The sequence below is a fragment of the Cnephaeus nilssonii genome (genome assembly GCF_951640355.1).
Source record: "Cnephaeus nilssonii genome assembly, chromosome: 19".
Lineage (NCBI taxonomy): Eukaryota > Metazoa > Chordata > Mammalia > Chiroptera > Vespertilionidae > Cnephaeus > Cnephaeus nilssonii.
In genome coordinates, this window is record NC_137090.1 from 15,195,507 (window position 1) to 15,223,466 (window position 27,960).

At 41.5% G+C, this 27,960-nt stretch overlaps 1 protein-coding gene across 6 annotated transcripts in view; it reads right to left on the reverse strand.

Moving 5' to 3' along the window:
- Positions 1–102: 102 nt before the first annotated feature.
- NBR1 (NBR1 autophagy cargo receptor) overlaps positions 103–27,960 on the reverse strand; it is a 30,221-nt gene continuing 2,363 nt past the window's right edge. For 2 of the 6 annotated variants that reach the window (XM_079798803.1, XM_079798808.1), the window contains exons 2-21: positions 24,880–24,990; positions 20,972–21,034; positions 20,010–20,028; positions 18,974–18,996; positions 16,360–16,554; positions 15,963–16,040; positions 14,566–14,780; positions 13,892–14,059; positions 13,158–13,367; positions 12,493–12,652; positions 12,104–12,394; positions 11,321–11,467; positions 10,766–10,841; positions 10,225–10,335; positions 9,797–9,961; positions 7,526–7,958; positions 6,635–6,729; positions 5,904–5,961; positions 5,069–5,177; positions 103–2,646 (exon numbers count right to left, since the gene is read on the reverse strand). In XM_079798803.1, the coding sequence (XP_079654929.1) occupies positions 2,473–2,646; positions 5,069–5,177; positions 5,904–5,961; positions 6,635–6,729; positions 7,526–7,958; positions 9,797–9,961; positions 10,225–10,335; positions 10,766–10,841; positions 11,321–11,467; positions 12,104–12,394; positions 12,493–12,652; positions 13,158–13,367; positions 13,892–14,059; positions 14,566–14,780; positions 15,963–16,040; positions 16,360–16,554; positions 18,974–18,996; positions 20,010–20,028; positions 20,972–21,034; positions 24,880–24,981 (2,892 nt within the window). In that variant the 5' untranslated portion in view covers positions 24,982–24,990 and the 3' untranslated portion in view covers positions 103–2,472. The remainder of the gene's footprint in view (positions 2,647–5,068; positions 5,178–5,903; positions 5,962–6,634; positions 6,730–7,525; positions 7,959–9,796; positions 9,962–10,224; positions 10,336–10,765; positions 10,842–11,320; positions 11,468–12,103; positions 12,395–12,492; positions 12,653–13,157; positions 13,368–13,891; positions 14,060–14,565; positions 14,781–15,962; positions 16,041–16,359; positions 16,555–18,973; positions 18,997–20,009; positions 20,029–20,971; positions 21,035–24,879; positions 24,991–27,960) is intronic. The other 4 variants (XM_079798804.1, XM_079798806.1, XM_079798805.1 and 1 more) reach the window with 4 other exon arrangements.

Genomic DNA, 27,960 nt, shown 5'->3' on the forward strand with positions numbered 1-27,960 from the left:
CTCCGCCGCTCCCGGCAGGGCCCGCCCCTCTGACCCAGCGGCCAGAGATGCTCCTCAGAGGTCAGTCACTCGGACCCCGGCCACAAGGACAGCCAATCCAGGTAGGTTTTTCAAATTACCTTTATTTCACCATTTTTTTCAGCAGTTATGTACAAGTACAATGGGGCGGACGACCGCACCCCAGGGCCCGACAATACGACTCAGAGATCAAGGCAGTCCCGCCCCACATCAACCCCATTGATTACACACAACCTGCCGCTCAGCCTCTACCCAGAAGCCGGATAAAAACGCTTTAAATAATGAACAGCCTGGCTGGCCTGAACCCTGGCTTATTAATTAGCATTCGAGTTATACTGTAAATAAACATCATTATGTTAAAGTCATTCATTATAGCACCAACCAGGTTAAATACTATTTTACTATCCTTCCCCTTTTGGGCTGGTGAGATTCTTCTTTAAGTCATTTTCTCGAATATATCTTTTAGTGTTTTTTGGTAACCTCTTTCTTCACCAACTGTACCCAAGACTTGTGAGAATGAACAAGCCACCTTTCCTGTCAGGGAACAGTTTAGACAGCGCCACATTGGACTGCATGGCTTGCAGCTTCCCTGGGGCCACATCTTGAACCCCAAAAGCCAACCCTCCCTTTGAATTAGCCAATCGTGAAAGACTGTGCGCCTGAGCTCCAGTCAAGAGGGACAGGTCCCATGCGACAGAGATTATAAAGCCAAGCAGACCACCTGCTCATGTGCAGGTGCTTCCAGACCAGGTGTGCGCACCCTTCTGTGCAGAAGTAAAGGTATTTGCTTTGCTGCCTGGCTCCTGAGTATGTTTTGTGTTCTACCAGGACCCACAATTTGGGGGCTTGCCTTATTCCTGACTCTTCTGTAAACAAAGGGATGACCTGCACCCATGGAAGCAAGTTCTTCTCCACTCATCCTGGGGCCAAAAACATTCAGTGTTTGTCCCATCCAAATTTTGCAAAACACCAGCCTCTCTTTTCTGTTCTAGACTCTAGGGCTAGGTACCCTTGAATAGATTTTAAACCTCCAGGAAGTCATCAGGATTTCCTATGCCTCACACATACTCATTTGCCCACCCTTGAACTTTGCCAAGATTAACACAGGAGCCTGCTTTTCACTTTTCCTGTTTCTATTCTCCCCCCGCCCCCCCGCAACTCTACTGTAAATAAAATCTGCCCTGACATAGAAAAAAAGGTAACTGTTAAATTTTCTTTCCCTTTAATATAAGTTTTTATTCCTTCTTCTATAGCGGAGGGGGGGGGGGGGGGGGATGATGTCCGGCCCTTGGGCCGTATAAGGCCAGAGAAATTATTTGGTCTGGTCCTGCCAAGGCATTAGGGGTGAGTTAATTAAATGTTTGACCAAAGATAGCAGGCTAATTTTTAAGTTGATAATTTTGTACGGCCCGAGAATGATGTTATAAATATCCAAATGGCCCTTGGCAGACAAAAGGGTCCCCACCCCTGCTCTATAGGATTAGCAAAATATTTCACACTACCTAATTTTCTCTCCCTTAAATAAAAGAAAAATGTATGTAAAATTACAACAGACACTGCTCAAAAGGTGCTGGTGGTTTAAATAGCACACTCCCCTCTCCTTTCACTGAAGTGTAGAAACCCAGAAGGTAGATATTCTTAAATTCATCAATGGGCTCTTTAAAAATCAACATGCCAATTACTAAGTCTTGCAGGAAATTACTTTCTCTTTGAGAAAGGAAGAGTTAACATTCCTATCATGCTCTGGGTATCATTTTAATACCACATAGCTAAGCCTTGGGATAGGATAGAGAAATTATAATTCTTGAAAACAACTTTCAGGTAATTTCTTTTCGTTCCCTCTCTTTTTTAAAAAAATATTTTTATTCATTTCAGAGAGGGAGAGGGAGGGAGAGAAACATCAATGACTAGAATCACTGATTGGCTGCCTCCTGCACGCCCCCTACTGGGGATCAAGCCCGGAACCTGGGCATGTGCCTTTGACTGGAATCAAAACTGGGACCCTTCAGTCTGCAGGCTGACACTGTTATTCACTGAGCCAAACCAGCTAGGGCTCAGGGTGAATTTCTTTTAAAAACTGACAATTAACATATAACCCCATACAAACATCTGCATTAACCAAGAAAAATACTCAACTTCAATACAAGCAAAAGAAAATGGTATAAGAAGTTCAAGTTATACTCTCCAACGCACTAAAATGGAGAAAGTTTTATCCAAATCAACTGAAAAGCTGTCTTTTTACTATTCATTCAATGTTTAAAGTGAAAATTTACGTCTGGTCTTTGATTTGCTCCAAAAAATAATGTAATACAGGTATTGTCTTGACAATTCAATGATGGGCTCTATTCATATTCATTAGATTAAAAAATAAGCAAGGGCTTCTGCCCCACACCCCAATGACAATAAAGATCATCTCTGAGCAGCAGGCAAAGTTATTTAATACATGGTCATTTCTCAATAGCGGTGGCTGTACCAGTCGTTGTTGTTGACCTGAAGAAGTTCTGTCACAACCTGCAGGATGTTGTAATTGTGTTTCTTCAGCAGCCTCAGGTTCAGCTGCCTGTCACAGAATCCCATTTCAAAGAGATGGGCCATCAGGGCTGCTGTCTGATCTTCAGAAACGATTGGCTGTGTGGAGTCAAGAAAAGCGGAACATTTTCTGTATATTTACATATTATCTTGCAAGTCATATTAATCTTTCCAGATTTATTAAAAATATTAGGTGGGTAGATGCAAGGGTATGACACTCCTGTCCACCTGATACTAATGGGCCATCTGAGAGGGTAAGAATGGGGAAGGCCCTGTTTTTGGATTAGGTATGGTTTGTCCTTAGAGCCAGGAAGAGATGCTTCAGAGGGGACTTTCAGAAGAAAGTATTCTTTGGCCAGATGAAGCAAAAGATGCAAACTCTGAAAATAAAGGTACTTGTGAGGATGGGACAAGTATAAGCAAGAGATGAGAGTGTTACTGGAAGTTAGTATGGGAAATTTAATTAGATGCAAAAGAGCTGCAGAAAAAACTGCCTGGAAAATTATATCCTAGGACTAGGTGATCTTTTAGGGCTTTTTCTTTTTTTAAAAAATATATTTTATTGATTTTTTATAGAGAGGAAGGGAGAGGGACAGAAAGCTAGAAACATCGATGAGAGAGAAACATCGACCAGCTGCCTCCTGCACATCCCCCACTGGGGACGTGCCCGCAACCAATGTACATGCCCTTGACCGGAATCGAACCTGGGACCCCTCAGTCCACAGACCGACGCTCTATCCACTGAGCCAAACCGGTTTCGGCGGCTTTTTCTTTTTTAAGAATAGAAGTGATCCAGGTAACAGGGGGCTAACATTCATTTACTCCCTCTTTAGGCAAAATTCTATGGTGGACACAACCTTATTAAATCCTCCTAACACTTAGAATACCCTGACTCTAACCATTTATTTACTGTGTTGAGTATCAATTCCCTTATTTATGAAAATGGAGGTACAGAATACATCCTATTTTGCAGCATTGAAAGGATTAAGGTGAGAAAGTATGTAGATGTGTTGAGCGAATATTCTGCTGTTTCCCTCTACATCTAATTCCACTGTTCCCTTCATCCATCTGTTTTCATTTCAGAATTATCCATCCTTTTTGCCAAGTTAACCCTTCCACGTGTACTTTGTATTTCATTAACTATCACGACCTCAGAAATCCTTTTCTATTAATTATCCTCTCTCATCTTGACTATGAATCTCCTTTGCTACTAGCTAGCCCACCTTTAAAAATGTTTCCCTCTGACTTCAGTACCCTAGTTTTTACTCTCGTTTTCCCTTGGTAACCCAGCTATCTTGAAAGCGAGGCATTATTGCACTGTCAAAGTCCTTTCCACCTGTTCACATTTCTCTGCACATTTGAAGCTCTGGCCAGGTCTTCCTCAAGCTCTAGCACAGAACTCTCTCATGTGCCTCCGAGTTCTCAGTTTTCTCTTTGAAGGGGCCCTCCTTCTTTCCATGATCTTTGGAAAGGCTGCTTCTTGCTTTGCTGTCTTCCTGGAAAATCTGATCCAATCACATGGCTCTTGCTATAACCTGTAAACAAATGACTATCTCCAGGCCAAATCTCCCTAAGCCAGGTGTACATTCTCAGCTGCACTCTGGATAACTTTACCTAGATGTGCCTCAAATTCAGCACTACCTAGACTGATCTAATTTTCTTCTCCTCTTGCTCAAATATATTCTTCCTGCATATCCTCTCTTAACGAATGGTACTATTTATTGCCTAAGACGGAAACTTTGGGTTTATCCCTGACTTCTAGCCATTTAATCATAGTCTCTAAGTTTTGCCATTTCTCTTTCTCTCCTACACTTCTTTTCCACTTGCACATGGATTCTCAAATGGTTTTCCCAGCTCCACTAGCCTCCACACTAGAGTGACCTTACTATAACAAATCTGATCAGGTTAATGACTTCCCTAAAACTTCAAACCACTTAACACAGCATTGTGCTTGCACAGCAAAGGTCTTTTCTTATTTTTCTCAGCCTACATTCACCTTCCAGACTCATACTTCCAAGTCCTTTTACTGGTTACTCTCTGTCTACACTGCCCTTCCTATATCTGTCTCTCCTGGCAAATACTTCCTTTGTCCTTTAGAACTTAGTTCAGGCATCACTGACCAGGAAGCCATCCCTGGCTCCACCCAGGAGCCCACCCTAGGCTGAGGTGTTCCATCTGTCAAGAACACCGACAGTACCTGACATTCTACAGTAAATGTCTGTTTACCTCACTTGCTTCCCACTGTCTATGGGCCGCACTGGGGCCTCATTCATCTGGTAGCACCGGCGCTCAGCACTCGGAAGAGCTCCACACAGTTCCTCAAAAACATTAGGTGTTTTTCCTTTCCTCCCTTAAGAAACGTGACCAAAGTCATACAGCTAAAAAGTGGCGGAATTGGGTGTTAACCAAAGACTAACCTAAAGCTTATGCTTCCTACAATGCCATGCTACTCTCCAACCCAGATGACATAGTTTTCATTGATGACTTGGGTTTGGTTCATGAAAATAAATCATGCACTGACCTGTGCAGTGACTGGTGGTCCAGCAAACAAGGCCTTGTATGCAGAAGCAGCAACTGACAAAGCCCCCTTCACCAGTCCCCCAGCAATGCTGCTCCCATGGTGGTGGTGCCTATGGAAGAAAACTAAATTATCTCCCTAAAAAACACAAACCATTATCTTCCTACAAGATAATCTAAGTTCTAATCCTTAAAAGCAAATGAAATTTCCTTGAGAAAAAAAAATTGTAAAAAAAAAAGTTGTAAAAAAAAAGAGTAAGTTTTCTTATCCATTTTATAGCTATAAATCTTGGTTTGATGTAGGGCCCAGCTCTACTGCTGCAAGGTATGGGCACTGCAGAAAACACACCACGCTGATTAGCATGCCAGCTTTCAGTCCCAGCTGAAAATTAATGTGGTCTGGACATTGTGGGGTATTGGCAGTGTCTGCTCAATCACCTCAGAGGAGAACCTCCCAAAGGAAATGTGAATTTTTTCTGGACACTTGTTGGGAGGAGCCCACCTTGACAATGCTCTGAGATGACTGGGAGCAGAGAGGCAGGTGTGTCTAGTTACTAAGGTGCACAGTGGGCTTGACCTTCCTGCCTTCTCCTCTGGTACTAAGGGTGAGTTGTATTGAGGACACTCTTTCTGGAATGGAATGTGAACACTCTTGAACATCAATTTTAACCCTCTGTTCAGTGTTGCTCACAAGTTCTAGAAATAAGAACAAGAAGGAATGATGGCTCTCCTTCTCTGCTCTGTGGACTGGCACATGCTTCGAGAAGGCTTGTTTAAGCAGAAGCAACACTAGGATATCCACCTGCTTCTGAAGAAGAGGCTGCACAAGGTCCAGTTACCTTGAGTGGTCATAGCTCTTCTGTCTGCTGTTTACAAGTCCTGATGAGCCTCTGGGCTCTAAAAGCAAAAGAGCTATTGGTTAGATGCAGCATCCATAAGTGCCTGGTGTTTCCTACCTCAGAGCAAGGCTATTATTGAGGCAGGTGGCAATCTGATCACAGTGTTTAAAGCCTTTTTTTTTCTTTTAATATTTGGGAAAATTTCCAGGTGGCTTAAGGGATAAGGAGAAACTGTCCAGAATGCATTGCAAGGTGACTGGTTTATTAAATCAGAAAAAGTAATTCTATAATCCTATCATATTAGTTTGTTAGTTCTTAACTACTTTTAGGTTTTGTTTTTTGAGGGAGTAGGAAGTGACTTTTGAGGGTCTACTCAGAACTTCAAGGTGCTATTTTCCTTATTTTGAAGATAAGGAAACAGACCTGCAGGTGTTATACTAGTAAACCTGCCAAACCACTGAAAGGTCACACAGTGAGGAAACATGGAGCTGGGGCTGGAACCTAGACTGGTTGGGCTCCAAAGCCTGTGTTCTTTCACGTACAGCACACTGCCGACCTCTATGAGGTCTCATTTAATAAATATTAAGCTGGAGAATAGGAAAGGGAGGCACACAGAAAGAGTGAAAGGGCAAATTTCTAAAAACTGCCAAGAATCACAAAGACTGAGTGCCTATTTATACCTGGTTTCCATTAGAAAAGAACATAGAAATAAAGCTCAGGCGGGTCATTACCTCCTCTGATCTGATCAGGGACTGAAGAAACTTCTGGTATGGTAACCGGTAAATCCACTCCTGGGGAGCCATGAAGCTGTGCACAAGGAGGGCTCCTTCAGAAAGACACAACATTGAAAGAAAGTTGAAAAGGCACCTGTGGTAATGGTGGGGAAACAGTGCACAAAGCATAGCAGTGCCAAATTCTCCACAGAAGCTTCACATTTCTGATCCAGATCACACGTCTGAATTTAGGGATCAGCTGAGAAGGGCTCATTCTCCTTCTGGTCTTCCTCTTCAGACACAGTCAAGCTAGAAAGACTGGCTTCAGTTTAGTCACTTCCCCCTATATCAACTGGTGCTGATAAAGGGAAATGTCTAGCTCCCTGGGAGAATGGTTTATAGTCCAGGCTCTACCATTTCCCATCCTATGAGAGAGCAATGACACAGGTAGAACCCAGTAGAGAATTAAAATAACTTCTCTGGTTTCATATTATACTCTTTTCTTAATAAAGTTCCTAATTATACTCTGTTGGGTTAATATGAGAATTAGTTTCTGCTGCCTTTGCCCCTGTGTCAATAGAACAGGGAGAGAAGGTCCAGGCATGTTTGCGTTTAAAAACTGGCTCTCAATGATCAAAACGTAAGTAGATAGATGATATTCAGATAGTTAAGGTTAACTAAAACAGGTATTTCTGTGAATCCAGAATCCACAAATACTGGGAAGTACAACTTTTATTCATCTAAATTCAGACTTTACTATGGGAAATAGTCTCTTCCTATGCACGCACACGCACATGCGCGCGCGCGCGCACACACACACACACACAACAGGTTTTGAGATTAAGTTGATTCCTCTCTCTTTATTCCACCTTTGAAGAACAGCCCCACTGAGGGGTGTGTGGATGGTACCTGGGCAGCCGTGGTGGAGGGCCCACCACCTCTGGGGTGAGGGGCACTGTATCCAGAGTCTGTGAGGTCATGAGGATGTCATTGATGGTGTACCCCTGCGGCTGGTTCTCCCCTCCAGGGGGTGTTTCCCCAGCCTCAACTGGTTCCTGCCCAGCCTCAATCCCAGGCTCGCCTTCAGCCCCTCGCTCCAGGCCTGGCTGTGAGAGGGCAGAACTGTACATGGAGTCCCCCAGGGGGCGGCTGGTGTCAAAGCATTCAGGCAGGATGATGATGTAATCCTCTGAAGAAGCAGAGGACTGACTCTGAACTTCGTCTTTAAACTCATCCTCCTCATCCTCTTCTTCCTCCTCCACAATAGCCTCTTCCTCAGAGATATGGACCATCTCCTCTCTCTCATCTCCAAGTGGTCCCTCTTCAGGTGAGGCAAATTTCACTGAAGGATGAAAACAACCAATTTTAAGGCATAAGCTAAAAGCAGCCCCTGGAGCTACCCTTACCTGGTAGCCTTGTGGGTCATGAGCTACAGTTATAAAAGCCAGAGGAGAGGGATGACCCAAGGGAAGGGTTGTTGCTGGAACCATATCATGGCCATGTTCTAAGTCTGAAGCCTAAGCAAAGCTGAATAAAACTGAAGCTCACAAAAACAAGGTAGGCAGAAACATCCAGAACTCAGCTCTATGATTCTATATATATATATATATATATATATATATATATATATATATATATATATATATATATATATATTTTACTGATTATTTTTACAGAGAGGAAGGGAGAGGGATAGAGAGTTAGAAACATGATGAGAGAGAAACTTCAACCAGCTGCTTCCTGCACACCTCCTATTTGGGATGTGCCCGCAACCAAGGTACATGCCCTTGACCAGAATCGAACCTGGGACCTTTTAGTCCTCAGGCTGACACTCTCCACTGAGCCAAACCGGTTAGGGCAGCTCTATGATTCTTAAAACTAGGAGGCCCCATTCCTTTTCCTTTTCATGTAATGTTTAATATACTGAGACGGGTCAAAGCAAAATTGATATGCCAGTTTTCAGTGCTATAAAGAGAGAAAATGTTATGTGGTGAGTGTTGTAGGACTATATGCCTACTTTCCTCCTCCTTTTTGAAGAGTAATGAGTAGTCATGGTAGAAAATTGGCAAAACCTGGCTGAGGGGGAAAAAAAAAGAGTACCTATAATCCTAGCGATAACTACTGCAAACATTTTTTTTTTTAACTTTAGGAAGGGAGAGGGAGAGAGAGAAAAACATGAATGTGAGAGTAAGACACCCATTGGTTGCCTCTTGCACACCCTTTACCAGAGATCAAGCCTGAAATCCAGGCATGTGCCCTGACCGGGAATTGAACTGGCAACCTTTCTGTGCATGGAACAATGCCCAATCAACTGAGCCACACTGGCTAAGGCACTACAGTGAACATTTTGATGGTAAGTTCTTCCAGATTTTTAAGTTATGCATTTATGCACAAGCGTGTGTGTGCAAGTATTTTAAACAAGAGTAAAACAAATAATACTTAAAAGTTATAGGTCAAATTTCATTATAATAAACGAGATTTTACCATATTATTTTAATGCACTAGAATTTGAATTTTTGGATAGTTCTTGAAATATGAAGTACTGAAAACTAAAACCATTTCCCCTAAGAACAGGAACGAGACAGGGATGCCCATTTTCACCACTCTTGTTTGACATAGTACTAGAAGTACTAGCCATAGAGATCAGACAAGAAGAAATAAAAGGCATCCAAATTGGAAAAGATGAAATATGCAGTACTGGTTCTACCTATCTGATATCTAGAAATTTCTGTTATAGAGAAATTTATTATAGCAGAATTTAAACTGGAGAAACTTAGTTCGGCACGCCTGCTTCAGCCCACTATTTCCTGGACTGCTGCCCTTGGAGAAAAGAGACAATTCAGCTGCCAAATGGGGGTTTCTGCTAGGGAGCTCTGTCAGTTTACAGGAAGACTCCTTCCTGCAGAATCCAGGCAGCACAACTAGCTGCTGTTCCTCTGTGCATGCATCTGTAATTCTGCCCTGGGAAAAGTATAGAAATGAGTTAGGGTGGCTGCTTTGCTCCTGAAGCTAATTAAAAAGGCCAGGTACAATATGCAGAGTCGAAAGAAACATGATCCGAATTCTAACAAAGATCACCTTGCCTCCATTCTCAGTGAAGAAGAGCACTTCTACCTATTCAGGTCTGACAATCACAATTCAGACACCACCCTCCTGTGGGGGGGAATTCAGGACACTCACTGTGCAGAGACTTCTGTCTGCAAGGTGGGTTGTGATCTGGGGCAGCATCCAAGGTAAGGGATCGGATTACAGTCTCACACACGAACTGGGTCCCACTCAGGTCATCTTCTGCCTCCTCCACTGAAGTAATATTCTCAGCCCTCCTCTTCACCGATGCTGTGGAATCTGAAAGACGAAATATGCATGAACCTTGTCAACACTTGGTGTTTAAAGTGTTAAGAACCTTTCTCCAGTCATGTACCCATGCTTGATACTACACCAAGGAATGGATGCTATGCCATGTCAACGTGAGGAGACTTAATATGAGATGCTACAGAAAAACCATTTATAAGCTAAGGTAGGATTAGCTGGGAGAAAGGGGTATCTATAAAAATGGTGTGGTATGAAAGGGAAGGATGGAAATACTTTACAAATGTTTAACCCCTTACCAGAGAGAGCTTTAAGTCCCGCCCCTTCACTCTCTTCCTGTATCTGCCCCAAGCCTGGCTTCTCTATTAAAGGGCTGTCATGTGGCAGAGGAGACATGCAGGGAGTCATATCTGGAGAAGGAAGACAGGAGAACTATCAACCAAGAAAAAGCATCACATCATCAATAGTCAGTGTCCAGAAGCAGCAGCTCATTGGCTTCTTGCTTCCTACAGGGCTAATATAAACTCAGGCACGCTTCAAGACCTGTTGTAAAGAATTTCTCTAGACTATTAGGTACGTAAATGTCTCAGACAGATGAATCAATGCAGGAAGGATCATAAGCAGTTGTCTGGTCCAGAAGGCAATGTCAAAGACAGAATCATGAATGTAAAGGAACAAAGGGACACAAATATCTAGAGAAAAATGGAGATGAGGATCCCTTTATGGTGGGGAGGCCTTATACAAACTTGTATTGTACGGAGTTCACTTATTACCCCGTTTACCTAGCTTCCTTTATGCCTGTTAATAAAATAAACAAGGTGGATTTTATGATAGTCTTACCCACAGGGGTGTTGTGGGGCACTCTCTCCAACTCTTGGACAATGTTTATATCCAACAGCTCAAAGGACAGCAGATCCTGGGGAAAAAATAGGCAATGTTAGGCAGTACACACTGGAGTAATGTTTTGTCTTCACAGGATTTGCAAGGCCACTGAGCTCCGCATCATCCTAGATTGAACTCTGTTCAAATTCATGCCTCACATTAGCCAAGTGAAAACAAGGAAGAAGAGTTAAATGGAAACTAGATATTCAAATAACCAAATAGTAGAAAATAGAGAAAATGCAGTGGGGATGAAGGAGAACCCATATGAAGAGGCAACTAAAGGGAAGTTGTGGTAAAGCACAAGATTGAGTTCCCAATTCAAAAAGCAAGCATTTAGTTTAGAAACTCGCTTCTATAAGATCTTGCCATTCAGTGCATCTGACTGAATCATGGTGGGCATCTCTCTAACTTTCTGGGCACCATCTATGGCTATACCACCTTCTCTTCAACAAGTTAAGAACTCTTTCCCCAGTGCTTTCTGTCCCTTGCCCCTCAAAGTGCTCAATCTTCCACCTGGGCAGTTAAAAGGTCCACAGATGGGATGTAGAGCTCCCTCTCGCTGGCAACATTTTTTGTCTTCTGTGGGATGTAGGTTCCTGTCCCTTCTGTCTGTTCAGTTGCCCCAAGCTGAATTTCTTCTTTAGCCAGAAGAAAAGTTTCCTATAGAGAAAAACCATTGGGACACATTTTAGGCCTTTCAACAGAACTCAACAAGGCAAGCTGACGAACACCGCAGCAACTTATAGAAAAGTTGCAAAAACAGTACAGAGTTCACTTATTATCCCCTTTACCTAGCTCCTATAATGACAACTTAGATTAACCATAGTAACAGCAGCCAAAACCAGGACATTAACATTGGGTAACTAGATTTCAACAGTAAACACTCTAAAAAAGTGCCCATCTAATACAGGGAAATTGCCTAAAAAAATTGCACCAAGTAACAACTAGGGCAAGACTTCATTAGTATTTAGGGGACACACACAAGGGACACCCAGGAGAGATGAATGTTAAGGAGCAAAGCCATCAGTCCAGCAGTTCCACAGGCCAGCTAGGCAGTCCTACTTTCCCTAGTGTAGCAAAGAGACTGGCAATGCATCATTACGAAAACACAGAAACACCGAGGAGCACCTGCATCAGATCCTAAGGATACACAAACCAAGGCCCCCCGAGTACTATGCCCAATATAAGCGTATCCATGTTTTGGGGGGTTAGGGGGAAGCCAACCTTTCCAGATTTCTGAAAGAACAACAAGCTATGAGTGGGCTCTTTTAGCTGGTCACCTCTTCCAGTGCTCACCTCTTGCTGGCAGGTGAGATCACCCGTTTTGCTTGAGTTAATCATGCTCTTTTCAATGTTCTCAGAGCTTTCTGTGGAGCAGAGAGGATCTACAATGATACTGCACCAGACCCGAGGTCCAAACTGCTGGCCTTTGTGAGAAAGCCGCCAGTGGGAAGTGTATGTTCCCTCCAGGGCTGGGGCAATGAACTCCACAGACACAATTCCCACGTGGCCAGCCTTGAGGCAGGGGACCAAAACATCCTTCTTTTCTGTCGAAGCCATAGTTAGGTTTCCCCACATGAACTTGAGCTGAAATGAACAGTGACAAGAGAAAGAAAGCAAGCTTGTTAGCTGAGCACTCTGTCACTTCAAGTCACTTCATCTTCACATTTTTGTGGGAAAAATACCTTTGTATCTGTACTCCACTTTACATTTCCTGTATTTTTCATCCTCCAGTGTTTGATAAACTTGGTTCCTGGCTGAAGGTGAGTCCCATCAGGCAAATTCTCATCCACAAACGCTGCACTGAGGGTTGGCATAACTGGGGCACAGGGCTGCAAAGGGAGCCTGAACAGAAATTCAGATAGTCACCTGCTGTTGGATGTGACGGCTTCTGAATATCCAACACTGTAGTGTGAGGCTCTGACTCTTGAGGATGCACTAATGTATTTGACTTATAAGTAATACTAATAACATTTTTTAACAAACAGAAGACAAATCTGACTCCTGAACTAAAAAGCTATGATGAGGATCTGTAAATAAAACAACTGAAGAGTCAGACTTAAAATATTTGCTCTTTTTGCTTCAAATCCAGACTGCCTCCAATGAAAAGAGTTCACACCACCAGTTCTGAACCTTACTGGTTTCTATCTTTCTGAAGAAGGCAACAAAGGAAGTGTCAAAAATAACTACCAGACCACCCTTTTTAAGAATGTTCAGATCAGAGAATGGGAAATTTAAGAGTTTGGGTGTTAGGAGCCACCAATAAATATGAGAGATGTTGGCTGGCTGAAGTTCTAGTCTTAAGAGGGCTGGACCTCCAGACTTGGCTCCCACCATGCCCTGGGCTTACATTAGGGTGTTGGACTGCAGTAGGCTCTCAGGTCGGCCCAAGGGACACTTGGGGCTCTGGAGTCCATGGATGGAATTCCACAGATGAATCTTCCTGCGGAGTTTAAGCTGCTTTTTAAGTTCCTTGACTTCTGCTTTACGCTGTTTCTTTTCAGCTCGCAACCTTTGCTTTTCTGCTTTAAGAAAATTCTTGTCAACCTGCTTCTGGAGCCTGTGGGACAATAAATGATAGTCTTAAAAACAAACCTTGCACCCTAGCTGGTTTGGCTCAGTGGATAAGAATGTTGGCCTGCGGACTGAAGGGTTCCAGGTTCGATTCCAGCCAATCCCCAGTAGGGGGCGTGCAGGAGGCAGCTGATCAATGATTCTCTCTCATCATTGGTGTTTCTATGCTCTATCCCTCTCCCTTCCTCTCTAAAATCAATAAAACATATATTTTTTAAAAAAACCTCACAAATCTTGAAGCTATTTTGAGCTACTTGTAGTCTCTATCAGTGCCAGCTTATAGTTTCTTTCTTTAAAAATTAAATTTATTAGGGTCACACTGGTTAATAAAATTAACCTCTTTCTGCAGTTCTCATTTCCATTTCATTAGCTTTGGATAATTGTCCCCATCATTGCACATCAACTAGAAATGAGCCAGAAATAAGTAGACTATTTGTAGTTTTGTGATTCACAGCCTGTCACCAGAACCAAGAAGCCAGAGAACACACATCCCATGTATAAATGGTTTACCTGGCTTGTTCCAGAGCAGCAGGAAGACGAGGAGTAGAGAACCTTGAGTGAGAGAACGGTTCAGAGGAACCCACAACAGGTCTCCTCAACTTCAGCAGGACATGGTTGGAGTCATGGACATAGGGCCCTGATTCACAATCTTCACAGATATTGTAGGATGGGCATAGGCTATGGGGGGAAAATGGCACAGTGGGTAATATATGAGGTAGGGAGCTATGAGACCAAACTTCCATATTTGCTCTATTACCAGCTAGGTAGTAACCTGAGCATGCAATCCAACCATGCCATGTACTAATTTTCCTCATTAATAAAATGAGGACAGAAACAATTAACCTATATTTATTTCAAAGGATAATCTATGGGAGGAAGCAAGATATGGAAGTATTTAGAACAACAGGGAGACAATTTTTGATGATCTAATTTTTTTTTTTGGGGGAGGAACATAATTTTGTCCTGCTCTGTTAATTCAAATGTATATCTAAACACATCAATCTGAATAGTTATTCAAATAGTTATTTTTTTCTTGTGGGTGAAGAATAGCTTGCTTCCAATCAGAGCTGCTATATATGATGCTCGGAGAGAGAGTACATCTAATTTCCCATTATTTACCCAGAATGCCAGGAAGGCCTGCTTTCAGGTCTACTAATAGCTATCATCCCCAAGTTACTGCTTACCTGCACTGGTAGCGCACACCAAAGATCCTCCTTTGACAGCTGCTACAAGAAATATGCCAATTGAACTGGTTTTCTGGCAAAAACAGTGTTTCCTCTGAAATAGGCATTGAGACTTCTGAGGGACAGGAGCCCAAGGATGGGTTCTGGAGGACAAGCTTCTCATGTAATTTCTGTTCAAGTTTTTCAACAGTTTCTTTAACCACTTGCTCTCTGAACTATAACACAGAGCAGAAGATGGCGGGGGGGGGGGGGGGGGGGGAGAAACCCCTCAGTTCCGATATTGGGAAAAGGCATGAAGATATTAAATAGTCCTATATAATAAAGAGGCAAATTGACCATCACACCCTCACAAGATGGCTGCCTATGACCGGGCCGGCAGGGGGGTTAGTGAGGGACGACCAAACAACTGAACAAGCAAGCTGTGTGGGGCAACCAGGTTGGCAGGGGGGGCAGTGAGGGGCGACTAGGTCGGTGGGGGGGGGGGGGGGGGCCCGCGCGACCAGGCTGGCAGGGGCAGTTGGGGGCGACCTGGCCAGCAGCAGAAGACAGTTAAGGGCAACTAGGCAGGCAGGCAGGTGAGCAATTAGGAGCCAGCAGTCCTGGATTGTGAGAGGGATGTCCAACTGCTGGGGATTGGGCCTAAATCGGCAGTTGGACATCCCCTGAGGGGTCCCGGATTGGAGAGGGTGCAGGCTGGGCTGAGGGAAACCCACCCTGAGCATAAATTTCGTGCACTGGGCCTCTATCCCTATCTAATAAAAGGGTAATATGCAAATTAACCATCACTCCGTCACAAAGATGCCGGCACCCATAGCCACAAGATGGTGGCGCGCCCAGTCCTCTCAGCCCCATTGGAGTCCCCCAATCCCAGGGGGGTGGCCACTGAGAGCGGGCAGCGTGAGCAGCCTGGCAGAATGCTTGCCTCATTGCTGCAGCGATGAGGCAAGCATTCCGCGGCTGGTTGTGGATGGGCCTCTGGGCAGCGGGTGCGGAGTGGCCAGGCCCGTCAGAGAGCTACTGGTGCATGGATTCATGCACAGGGATACTAGTATAATCTAAGCAGCTAATATCTACTGAACAAATGAACAGAAACATAGAAAAGGTCTATTTCTCCTACAGCTAAAATGGTTCAAAAAATAAAAATAAAAAAATCTTTTAATAAATTTCCAACTTCTTCTTTCTCAAGCACAGAAATTTGTTCCTTTCCAGTACATCCTTAGAACTAAATATCCTCTTTTTCTGTTACATCACTGCAAAAGTTGAGAGCTTTCTTTATTGAAACTGCTCTAGTTTGGAAATTATTAGCTACCAGAGGCAGCAGCCATCTGGATTCAGCTTTCTATTTCTTCCACATTCCACACATTGCTGCTAAAACCCAAGTCACAGAGAACACTCACTGTCTCCAGGTAGCTTGTGAACCAGTCTGGGGGCCTGTCTTGAGGCTGGTCTGCGTCAGATGGAGCAAGCGGAAACTGCTGCAAGAAAACATAATCCAAGATCTTGCAGGTTACTTTTTATTTCTATTTAAAATAAATTTCCTGAAATGTATTATTTTGAGGTTTTTTGTCAAAATATGTGGGTAAAAAAAAAAGACAGTATGAAGAAGTGTAAAAGGAAAACAAAGTCTGTGTCATCCTATTTGCCCCCCACCCAGAAGTACCACTGTTACCAGTTTTTAAAAGTCAGACTGACATGGTCACCATAACTCCCAATCTTTCTGGGGCTCAAATCTCACACCAGAGAATGAAACATAAGGTTAGAGAAACTGTAGAGACAGGTCCATTCCCTGCATACCTGTGCTGCAGGTTCCCCTGGAGTCTTCATGTCTGATCCCAAGGCTCTCATCAGTGAAGAATAATGTGCAAGTGGCTTTTTCCCTGTCCTCGAAACTGGCTGTTTTTCTGCTACAACTGGGGGTGGAGCTTCATCAACAACACGGTAGCCTTCATGGACTTGCATCTGAAGTTGGTTTCCCTGCTTAACTGCCATCTGAGAGCATATGTTATGAAATAAAAACATACTGTGTGATTCTCTTTTCCCAAAGGAAAATTCAAGGATACTCAAACAGAAGAGGTGTGGTGAATTATGCTGGAAAATGTTTGTTTAATGAAGTCAAAGGACATACATGTCAGCCTGCTGTTTCTTTGTCAAGAATGTTAACTAGGAATGGTTTTGTTATTAAAAACACAAAAGTAGGTTTTCAGTGCAGCACTTCATCAGATGTTTTCATTAACTGGGTTACTACTTTTCTGTTTAATTGGTTTTTATGTAGGTCTTCACATTTATGGATTTTCATCTCAACTTTTCAAAAAAGTCAATACCAGACTACCAGAATCTGAGAGAAACTTAAAGTTATGTCCTACAGTTATTGGAAAGCATGTTTATGTGGTCACCTTTTAAGAAGACCATCTTCTTAAAAATCCTATTTTTAAAAAAAAACTACTTCAAGGAGCATTTGAGGTTCCAGGAAGGTACTCCAATGTCCAAGAGATTAAGAAGTCAAGTCCATGGGGTTTTAACTTCTCCCACTTGTCACTCAGTGACAAGCTATGTATTTTACACATAAGACCTTTCAAGATTTCATTTTAATAGACCATTCCATGGTCAATAAGTTTCAAAGATATTATTTAAATCAGAGATCAGCAAACTTTTTAAAGGGCCACATAATGAGTATTTCAGGCTTACAGGCCATGTACAGTTTCTGTCACAACTACTCAAATCTGTTATAGCACAAAAGCAGCCACAGACAATAGTGAATGGGCATGGCTGTGTTCCAACAAAACTTCATAAAAACATATAGCCAGCCCACTAGGTACAGTTTGCCAACTCCTCCTATTTTAGACCATAAATCAAGAAGCTTTTAGTAAAATGTGTGGCAGAGCCCATAGATAAAATTGCTCAAGGAAATGTGTCTAAATATAAACATGGAATCTTAAGTATTAAATAGTATTATCATATACTAGAGGCCCAGTGTACGAAATTTGTGCACAGGTAGAGTCCCTAGGCTTAGCCGCTATCAGGGCTGATCTGTGGGGCGATGGTTAGTGTACGTCATAGCAAACGGTTATTCTGCCGATCAGTCAATTTGCATATTAGGCTTTTATTACATAGGAGGATATACATACATATATACACACATATATATACAGTCTTGTCTTATATAAACTCTAGACTACTGAGGTCCAAGATTTCTGACTGACTAGGTAAACTAATAGTGACTGTGGGAAATGTATTAGTTTTGAAGATATAAGAAGACTCTTTTAGTGAATAAACTACTATAGCTTCTGAGAATAGGGAAATAGAAAAGCCAAGAAAAGTTGGGTAAGATTGAAGGGGATGGGAAGACAGCAGGCTGAAATAGCTTAAAAGCAGAGAGGAAATAGGAAGACCACATGAAACTGGGGCAGAGGGAAATTATGAAGCATGAAATATTAACAGAGATGGATATCTTAAGAGAATCCAGGGAAAGACCTGAATATCCAAAACCAAGAGTCTAGCTGGTAAGATTTCTGAGTAAAAAACAAGAAAGACATCAGCTAAACTACTGAAACACTTGGCACCAGAACAGCAATTTTGACCAGAAACCAAAAAGGGCAAATCCAACTTTCAATGAAAAAAATCTTGCCTTTGCCTCCCTAAAGTGATTATGGAAAATAACTTAGTCTTGGACTAGAAGTTCATAAAGAACAGTCAAACATTAAAGAAAAACCTTAAAGGTGGTAATGAAAGGACAGTTGGCACACCTTAAGGAAGTGACCTTGCCCTAATCGGTTTGGCTCAGTGGATAGAGAGTTGGCCTGCGGACTGAAGAGTCCCAGGTTCAATTCCGGTCAAGGGCATGTACCTTGGTTGCGGGCACATCCCCAGTAGGGGGTGTGCAGGAGGCAGCTGATCGATGTTTCTCTCTCATGATGTTTCTCTCTCATCAATGTTTCTAATTCTCTATCCCTCTCCCTCTCTGTAAAAAATCAATAAAATATATATTTTAAAAAAGTGACCTTGAGGAATGCTCTGATCCATCACTGACAGACAAGCATTGTTTGTAACTGGATGCTTTATACCTTAAATTCTCCCACATTATACTGCAACATTCTATAGGGAGATGAAGGTGAAGGAAGAAGATAAAAAATGTCAACCAGAAAGTACCATTCCAGAGAGTTCTTTGTATTTTTAAATGCTAGGATGGTGGCACCAAGACCAGCAATGAGATGGAATTATAACTGAAAAAAACCTTTATATTTGGGGCTGCCTTTCGCTGAGTGGTATGCCCCACTCATCATAGTTCCCCTAAAAATAGGTTTTTCTCTATATTCATTAGTTTCTCCCCATGGCCAATAGAATTCAGGTTCAAGTTTTAGTCAATAAACATTTTAAAAATTATTTGAAAATAAGATGCAATAACCATTACCTTAAGTGCTTCTTCATATTCTCCTAAAAGGACAAAAAAATACATATGGTGATATTTCTTCACCAGCCCAAAAGATTTTATTAAGTACAGCCAATCTTACTTTTAAGAATTCTTAGCTTACAATCCTTACACATGAACAGCTACTATCTTTTTGCTGACAAACTCCTTTCTCATCACATTGCAAATAGAAGCTACTTGCAGGTTAGTTCTACCCTTTAATTTCCTCTCTGATACTGGCGCCTTCTAGTTACAAAACCTCCACCCAGATCCCTCATACTAGACTTAATGGAACTCAGGACTCAATGGAGTTCATGAAATACTATCATTTCAGCTGCTTAAAATAAGTTTTTTGGGGCTAGTCTGGGAACCTAGCCTTCAAATATAACATTATTCCTGTGGCAAAATATACTCCAACCTCTGAACAATCATCTTATAAATAAGCTTCTAGAATACCACTTGTTTGTGAACTGACATTAACATATATACCAAGTCAGAGACAAACGTAACACCAGAACAAATTGTATGTGTTGGACTGGGAGGCAGTTCAGATTATCATCTAAACTTAAGAGAATCTCCCATGAAAGCTATCCTTAGGCTCTGCCCTGGCTGGGTGGCTCAGCTGATTGGAGCGTTGTCCCGTACACCAAAAGGTTGAGGATAGATTCACAATCAGGGCACACGCCTAGGTTGAGGGTACAATTCCAGTCAGGGTGCATATGGGAAGCAACCAATTGATGCTTCTCTCTCTCTCTCTCTCTCTTTCTCAAAAATCAATAAAAAAAACAACAACAAATCCTGAGGTGAGGATTTTGTTTAAACAAGCTGTCCTTAGGCTCCAATCAAAGGCACCAACCTTTAGATAAAAAAAAAAACTGCTGTAAAATAAAAAATATGCTATGTAACTTATGTCCATGGATAAATGAGTGAAATGTCAATTTACTGTATACCAAATTCTACTCTAAAATTAATATTGCAACAAGATTGAGTGTATAAAGAAATGCATATGCCAATGAACAGATGAAGGCTTTTGACTCACCTTGACTGTTGATGGATACCTGTAAAAGAACAAAAAAGCAACAGTGAATTATAAACCTCTCATCAATTGAGCAGTTTACTAGGACCAGCCTCACAGGATAGATGCAAAATCTCAGATCAGGGGTTCAGCTTTTCTAGTACCATGAACTAGTTGTAATTAATAGTTAAGAAATTTTACTGCTTAACTACTTTATTCTCCTTTATTTCAGATACATTAAAAGGCAGCATAATAGCCCTGACCAGTTTGGCTCAGTGGATAGAGCATTGGCCTGTGGACTGAAGGGTCCCAGGTTCGATTCTGGTCAAGGGCATATACCTTGGTTGCGGGCACATCCCCAGTGGGGGGTGTGCAAGAGGAAGCTGATCGATGATTCTCTCTCATTGATGTTTCTAACTCTCTATCCCTCTCCCTTCCTCGCTGTAAAAATCAATAAAATATATTAAAAAAAAAAAAAAAAAGCAGCATAATATAATGGCTAGGAGCCTGGGCTCTGGAGCCAGAGGGTATGGAATGAACCTCTACTACTTCCTAGCTTTTGTGCCTTTGGGTAAGTTTATTAATTAATCTCTTAAGTCTCAGTTTCCTCATGTAAACAGTGATAATAATGAAGTACCTAATATACAGTATTGCTTTTAGACTGACACATTGTAACCACTCAACAAAGGTTGGCCAGTATTATTATTATTATAAATAAAATGGCAACTTATGATATATTTAAATTTAAGATCAGGACATAGTTTTAAAAGTTATCTCTCAAATTTTCTTCTTCAATGTTGCTTCCCCATTTCTCAACTCCATCTCAAATGCCATAAGTCAGCTTAGAACATGCAATTATCAAATACATATAAACCACTACACAAATGAGATAAACAGCATTCTGAATTCTTCAAGCCCCACATAAGTCTTGAAAAATAAAATCCCTATTCTGGATGCCTGGCAATGGGTACCATAATATACTTTACCTCTTCATTTTCCTCATCCAGGTATTTTATCTGAATAGTGTTCAGATCAAATGAAACTTTTACCTGCAAATGAAAAGTACACACTATATGATCAAGATATCAAAAAGGTAGTTTATAACAGAAACCTAGACCTTATAAAAGGATGGACATATTTCAGAACATAAACATTAAACATTTCCAATGGTTAAAAAACACACCATAAACAAAGTCAAAAGACAAACAATGGACTGGGGAAAATATTTGCAACTCATAAAATAGACAAAGGGTTAACATCTGCAATACATGAAGAGCATTTGCAAAACTGATAATCCTAAGATTAACAATCTAGGTAAAAGTGGGCAAAAATGTACAGAAATTTCATAGGAAAAGATATGCCGAAAAAATCCATGAAAAGATGTTAAGCTTTAATGGTAGTCAGAACAATGCAAATTAGCCTTAGCTGGTTTGGCTCAGTGGATAGAGCGTCAGCCTGTGGACTGAAGGGTCCTGAGTTCGATTCCAGTCAAGGGCACGTGCCTGAGTTTCGGGTTTGATCTCTAGTAGGGGGTGTGCAGGAGGCAGCCGATCAATGATTCTCTCTCATCATTGATGTTTCTATCTCTTTCTCCCTCTCCCTTCCTCTCTGAAATTAATAGAAAATATATTTTAAAAAAATAAAAGAACAATGCAAATTAAACCAATGAAATGTCTGTCACCCCAACAGAATGGCAAAAAAAATTCAAAGCCATAACGTCCAATATTGTCAAAAATTTATTTAGTGCACTGTAATATATTCCTGTGAGGTGCTACAATTGTTTGGCAATATTAATTAAAAATTAAAATCACATGTCTTGTGACCCATTAATCTCATTTTGAAAAACTTTATCCTATAGATCAGTGTATAAGTTATATACAAAGAGCTAGCCCCTGTGGTTTACTTTATAGTGGTTAAAAAACACACACCATCCTTTGACCTTGAGGACATTATGCTAAGTGAAATAAGTCAGACAAAAAACAATGTGTGATTTCACTTACATGTGGAATATTAAAAATAAACACACAAATGAACTGAGACACAGAGAACACATTGTGGTTGCCAGAGGCAGGGGGTGGAAAGTGGGTGAAATGGATGAAGGTGGTCAAAAGGTACAAACTTAGTTAAAAATGTTGTAACTATGTATGGTGATAGATGTTAACTAGACTTATTGTTGGTATCCTATATAATAAAAGCCTAATATGCTAAGTGACTGCTCATTCGACTGGTCCACCAGTTGCTATGACCCGCATTGACCACCAGGAGGCAGACGCTCCGACTGGTAGGTTAGCTTGCTGCTGAGGTCCCACCAATCAGGACTGGGTGAGACGGGCCAGACACGACCTGGAGCCCTCCTGCAGTCCCTCCCTGACCCTGATTGTGCACTGGTGGGGTCCCTTGGCCTGGCCTGTGCCTCTCGCAATCCAGGACCCCTCGGTGCACGAATCCATGCACTGGGCCTCTAGTATATAAATATAGACTCATATTGTACACATGAAACTAATATAAAATGCCAAATACATTTCAATTTTAAAAAAACTATAATCTTTCAATAAGGAATGGTAAAGTTATAATAATACACCAATACAAATAATGTGGACAATCTATACTTTAAAAAAAAATGAGATTGACTTCTTATCTAGTCACTGAAAACTATGTTTAAAATATACTTTTGGCCATAACTGGTCTGGCTCAATGGATAGAGCATCGGCCTGCGGACTGAAAGGTTTCAGGTTTGATTCCAGTCAAGGGCATGTACCTTGGTTGCGGGCACATCCCCAGTAGGAGGTGTGCAAGAGGCAGCTGATTGATGTTTCTCTCCCATCAATGTTTCTAACTCTCTATCCCTCTCCCTTCCTCTCTGTAAAAAATCAATAAAATATATTTTTAAAAAAACAACCATAAAATATACTTTTGGTTAAACAAAGCAAGCTGCGTACAGTAATGTTTATAGTAGGATCCTAGTATGATATCTGTATGAACATGGCTGTTAATGTTGATTACCCCAGAGAGGTGGGAAGTGGATGGAGGGACATTAACTTTTTCTTTATATATGTTTGGACTCTCTCACTTCTATTTTTATTTATTATTTATTTATTAAAATGTATTTTATTGATTTTTCACAGAGAGGAAGGGAGAGAGATAGAGTTAGAAACATCGATGAGAGAGAAACATCGATCAGCTGCCTCCTGCACACCCCGCAAACAAGGTACATGCCCTTGACCAGAATCGAACCTGGGACCCTTCAGTCCGCAGGCCAATGCTCTATCCACTGAGCCAAACCGGTTAGGCTCACTTCTATTTATAATGGGCACATATTACACTTTTGTAATTTGACATTTACAATAAAGTAAAAAGGCAAGCTGTCAGCTCATTTAACTACTAGGAAAAAAAGATTAACTATGTTTGATTTTCAGATTCTCTGACAAACAAGATCCAACTTCCACATAACCATCTGTCTGGGACAGTATAAAGAAATTATGTGCAGAAAGACAGAGGACTAGATCAGACCATATTTTGTGGTCTTTCCACCATTTATTTTCCTTTTTAGTTGCCATAACACATAACCAATTATGTGGTTTTTACTAACCAGGTAAAAGTAGGTTTTTACCAAAGTGTTTGTTAGATAAACAGTTATACAGGAAGTAAAACATTCACTACTGCAAACCAAGCAAGAGTACAAAGGGCAAACCAAGAGGAGGAAAAGCATTAACAAAAATAAACAAATTTTTAAAAAGGAATAAAAAAGGAATATATGTGCTGCTGTCTAAGCACCTGTAGTTTTTTTCTGCTTAACTTTGAGATAACCTCTGACCTAGCAATCAATCAATTTTTTAAAAAAATATATTTTATTGATTTTTTACAGAGAGGAAGTGAGAGGGATAGAGAGTTAGAAACATCGATCAGCTGCCTCTTGCACACCCCCTACTGGGGATGTGCCCGAAACCAAGGTACATGCCCTTGACCGGAATCGAACCTGGGACCCTTGAGTCCGCAGGCCGACGCTCTATCCACTGAGCCAAACCGGTTTCGGCCAATCAATTCTTTTTTAAAAAAATATATTTTATTGATTTTTTACAGAGAGGAAGGGAGAAGGAGAGTTAGAAACATCGATCGGCTGCCTCCTGCACACCCCACACTGGGGTTGTGCCCGCAACCAAGGTACATGCCCTTGACTGGAATCGAACTTGGGACCTTTTAGTCCACAGGCTGATGCTCTATCCACTGAGCCAAACTGGTTAGGGCAGTGGTTGGCAAACTTCGGCTCGTGAGCTACATGCGGCTCTTTGGTCCCTTGAGTGTGGCTTTTCCACAAAATACCACGTGCAGCGCACATGTACAGTGCAATTGAAACTTCGTGGCCCATGCGCAGAAGTCGGTTTTCGGCTCTCAAAAGAAATTTCAATCATTGTACTGTTGATATTTGGCTCTGTTGACTAATGAGTTTGCCAACCACTGGGTTAGGGCAATCAATCAATTCTTGTAAAACATATTATACCCTTAATGGTTCACAAACCACAGTAACATATTTGCTCTCATGCAAGAGAACATTCCTCTGGGGCCTGGTTAGGGTGGGGCTCACACCAATTCATTCCTCAGACTGTTTCTAAAATTAATAGGTTTTCTAAGTCCTATCTTACTTAAAAAAACAAACAAAAAAATTCGCCTTTCTAAACTCTTCAAAAAAAATTTATTTATTTGTTCCCTTTACTAAGGCACATCTCCTATATAAATACTGAACCTTTGTCAAAAATAATTTTCCAAAAGGCTCAGAAATGGTAAATATGACAGACTTTGCAGCTATGAAACAACACTGCTAAAAATAGCTACCTCTGGGGGGGGGAGGGAAATCTATGGTTAAAGGATAGAGAAACAAAATAAAATTAACGCTCACCATAGCTTCGACATCAGCCCAAGTTGTATTTTCTGGATCGGAAACCAGAAAGCTTTGAGTTTCATTTTTAAAACTCACATTTAAAGTAACCTGTGGTTCCATGCTGTGGTGCTAGAGTTGAGAGGAGAGAGGAAACATTAGAAAGAGTGTAAATTGTATAAACATATTTCAACAAATATTTATGAGGATTTAATATAGGCTCGGCTAGGCTAGGAGGACACAGCAGTGAATGAAAAGACAATGTCTGCTCTTCTGCTACTTACAACCTAGTGGGTGGTTTAAAACAAATCTCAAGGTTAAATGTTTGATGAGAGAATGTAAATTTTTGCCACATCCACATAAATCATCTAATAAAATCCTTTAGAATTTTCTGGAACTTCATAATGATTGGTTAATCCCTGGCCAGTGTGGCTCATTTGGTTGAGTGTGTCACCCCCTTGGAACAAAAGGCTGTCACTGGATTCCCAGTCAGGGTACATGCCAAGATTTCGGGTTCAGTTGGGGTGCTACGGGAGGCAACGGAACAATGTTTCTCTTCCTCTCCCCTCCTCTCTCTCTAAAAATATCAATAAAAACATATAATGATTGGTTAACTAAACAGATACCTATTATCTTCTAATATCAAGATAAGTAAATTGGATTAGGTCCCTACTGCCAGGGAATTTATATTTTTACCAGAGGCCCGGTGCATGACATTTGTGCACTTGGGGTGGGGGAGGGGGTGTCCCTCAGCCCAGCCTGTGCCCTCTCGCAGCCCAGGAGCCCTGGGGGGATGTCCGACTGACGGGGTGGCCTAAGCTGCAGCGGGACATCCTTAGTGCTGTTATGAAGGTGTGACAGGCTCCACTCTCCAGCCGTCAGCCCAGCTTGTGGCTGAGCAGCGCTCCCCCTGTGGGAGCGCAGTGACCACCAGGGGGCAGCTCCCGCGTTGAGCGTCTGCCCCCTGGTGGTCAGTGCACGTCATAGAGACCACTTGTTCCACCGTTTGGTTGATTTGCATGTTACCTTTTTAATATATTTTATTGATTTTTTACAGAGAGGAAGGAAGAAGGATAGTTAGAAACATTGATGAGAGAGAAACACCAATCAGCTGCCTCCTGCACACCTCCTACTGGGGATGTGCCTGCAACCAAGGTACATGCCCTTGACCAGAATCGAACCTGGGACACTTGAGTACGCAGGCCAACGCTCTATCCACTGAGCCAAACCGGTTAGGGCCCCTTTTATTATATAGTATATTTTTATAACTTGAAAACAACATCCTACACTTTTCTTGGAAAAGAAGTCTTTTTATAAATTGAGCAACCCAGCTTCTATATTACATCAATTTTAACAACTTAGAGGCCAAAACACTAGCCAAGAAACTACACTGAGGTAGCATTCAACACCCTTCATTCAAGTTCACCTGTTTTTTGTAGTCTCTTTTACAGAAAATTTCAAACATACATAAAAGTGTAGAGTAATGAACACTTCTAACTAACAATGATCAATTACAGGTTACCCTCACTTCAACTATACTCCTACACATCCCCAAACCCTTCAATGTGAATTGACTATAGTCAACTAATGTTTTAAGCAAACTATAGCAATTTAATTTTTACACTTGATTTTAGTCTAAAGGCCAATAAGTGATAGCAATCTAATTTTTCAAAAAATTATTATGGGAAAATTTAAACCTATACAAAAAGAGAGCCCTAGCTGGTTTGGGTCAGTGGATAGAGCATTGGCCTGGGGACTAAAGGGTCCCAGGTTAGATTCCGGTCATGGGCACATGCCCAGGTTGCAGGCTCGATCCCCGGGGTGGGGGGGGGGGTGGGGCGCGGGCAGGAGGCAGCCAATCAATGATTCCATCATTGATGTTTCTATCTCTCTCCATCTCCCTCCCTCTCTGAAATCAATAAAAATATTTTTAAAAAGAAGAAAAAAAAGAGATTGCCCAGATGGTATAGCTCAGTGGTTGAGCATCTCCGACCCATGAATCAAGAGGTCACCAGTTTGATTCCTGGTCAAGGCACAAGCCTGGGTTGCAGACTCTATCCCCAGAAGGGGGCGTGCAAGAGGCAGCCAATGGATGTTTCTTTCTCATCAATGTTTCTTTTTATCCCTCTCCCTTCCTCTCTCTCTAAAAATCAATAAACACATATTATAAAGAAAAAGAAGAGATTAATATTTAATGAACCCTATGGGCTCAACAGCTATCTTCCATAATTAACATCGACTCAGGACTCATCTTTTTACAGCAATACCCTTTTCCTATTGGATTATTCTGACCCTGACAGACAGCCATCATTTCTTTAAAAAAAATTTTTTTTAATTGATTTCAGAGAGGAAGGGAGAGGGACAGAAACATCAATGATGAGAGATAATCACTGATTGGCTGCCTCCTGCAAGCCCCCCACTGAGGATTGAGCCTGCAACCTCGGCATGTGCCCATGACCAGAATTGAACCCAAGACCTTTCAGTCTGCAGGCTGATGCTCTATCCACTGAGCCATACCAGCGAGGGCCATCATTTCATCTATAAAATAATTATGTACCTCTAAAAGATAAGAATTTAAAAAACAACCATAATACTATTATCATGCCTAAGTTAACAATTCCTTAAAGGACTGTCTATTTTGATAAAGTTGTTTGTTTTTACTTGAGGATTAAAAAAACTTTTATTTATTGATTGATTTTAGAGAAAGAGCATGGAAAGAGGGAAGAGAGATTTATTTTTTCATTTACTTATGCAGATGCATTCATTGGCTGATTCTTGTATGTGCCCTGACCTGGGTTTGAAGCCAAAACCTTGGGGCCAACGCGCTAACCAACGGAGCTACCCTGCTAGGGCCTGTTTTTTCTTAAGGATTTTGTTTACTGATGAGTTGTTAGGTTGGTTTGTTTTTATGACTTTAATAAGCATCTACAAAGAGCCAGATTCTGATCCAGGCACAAAAGATAGATGAACAAGATTAAGCCCCCAGAAGTTTACAGCATAAAGGGTAAAGGAGCACAAGGGTTGAAAAGAATGGGTTCCAGACATATTACCAGTCATGTAACTGTGAACAAGTTATTTAACCACTGAGCTTCAATTTCTTAA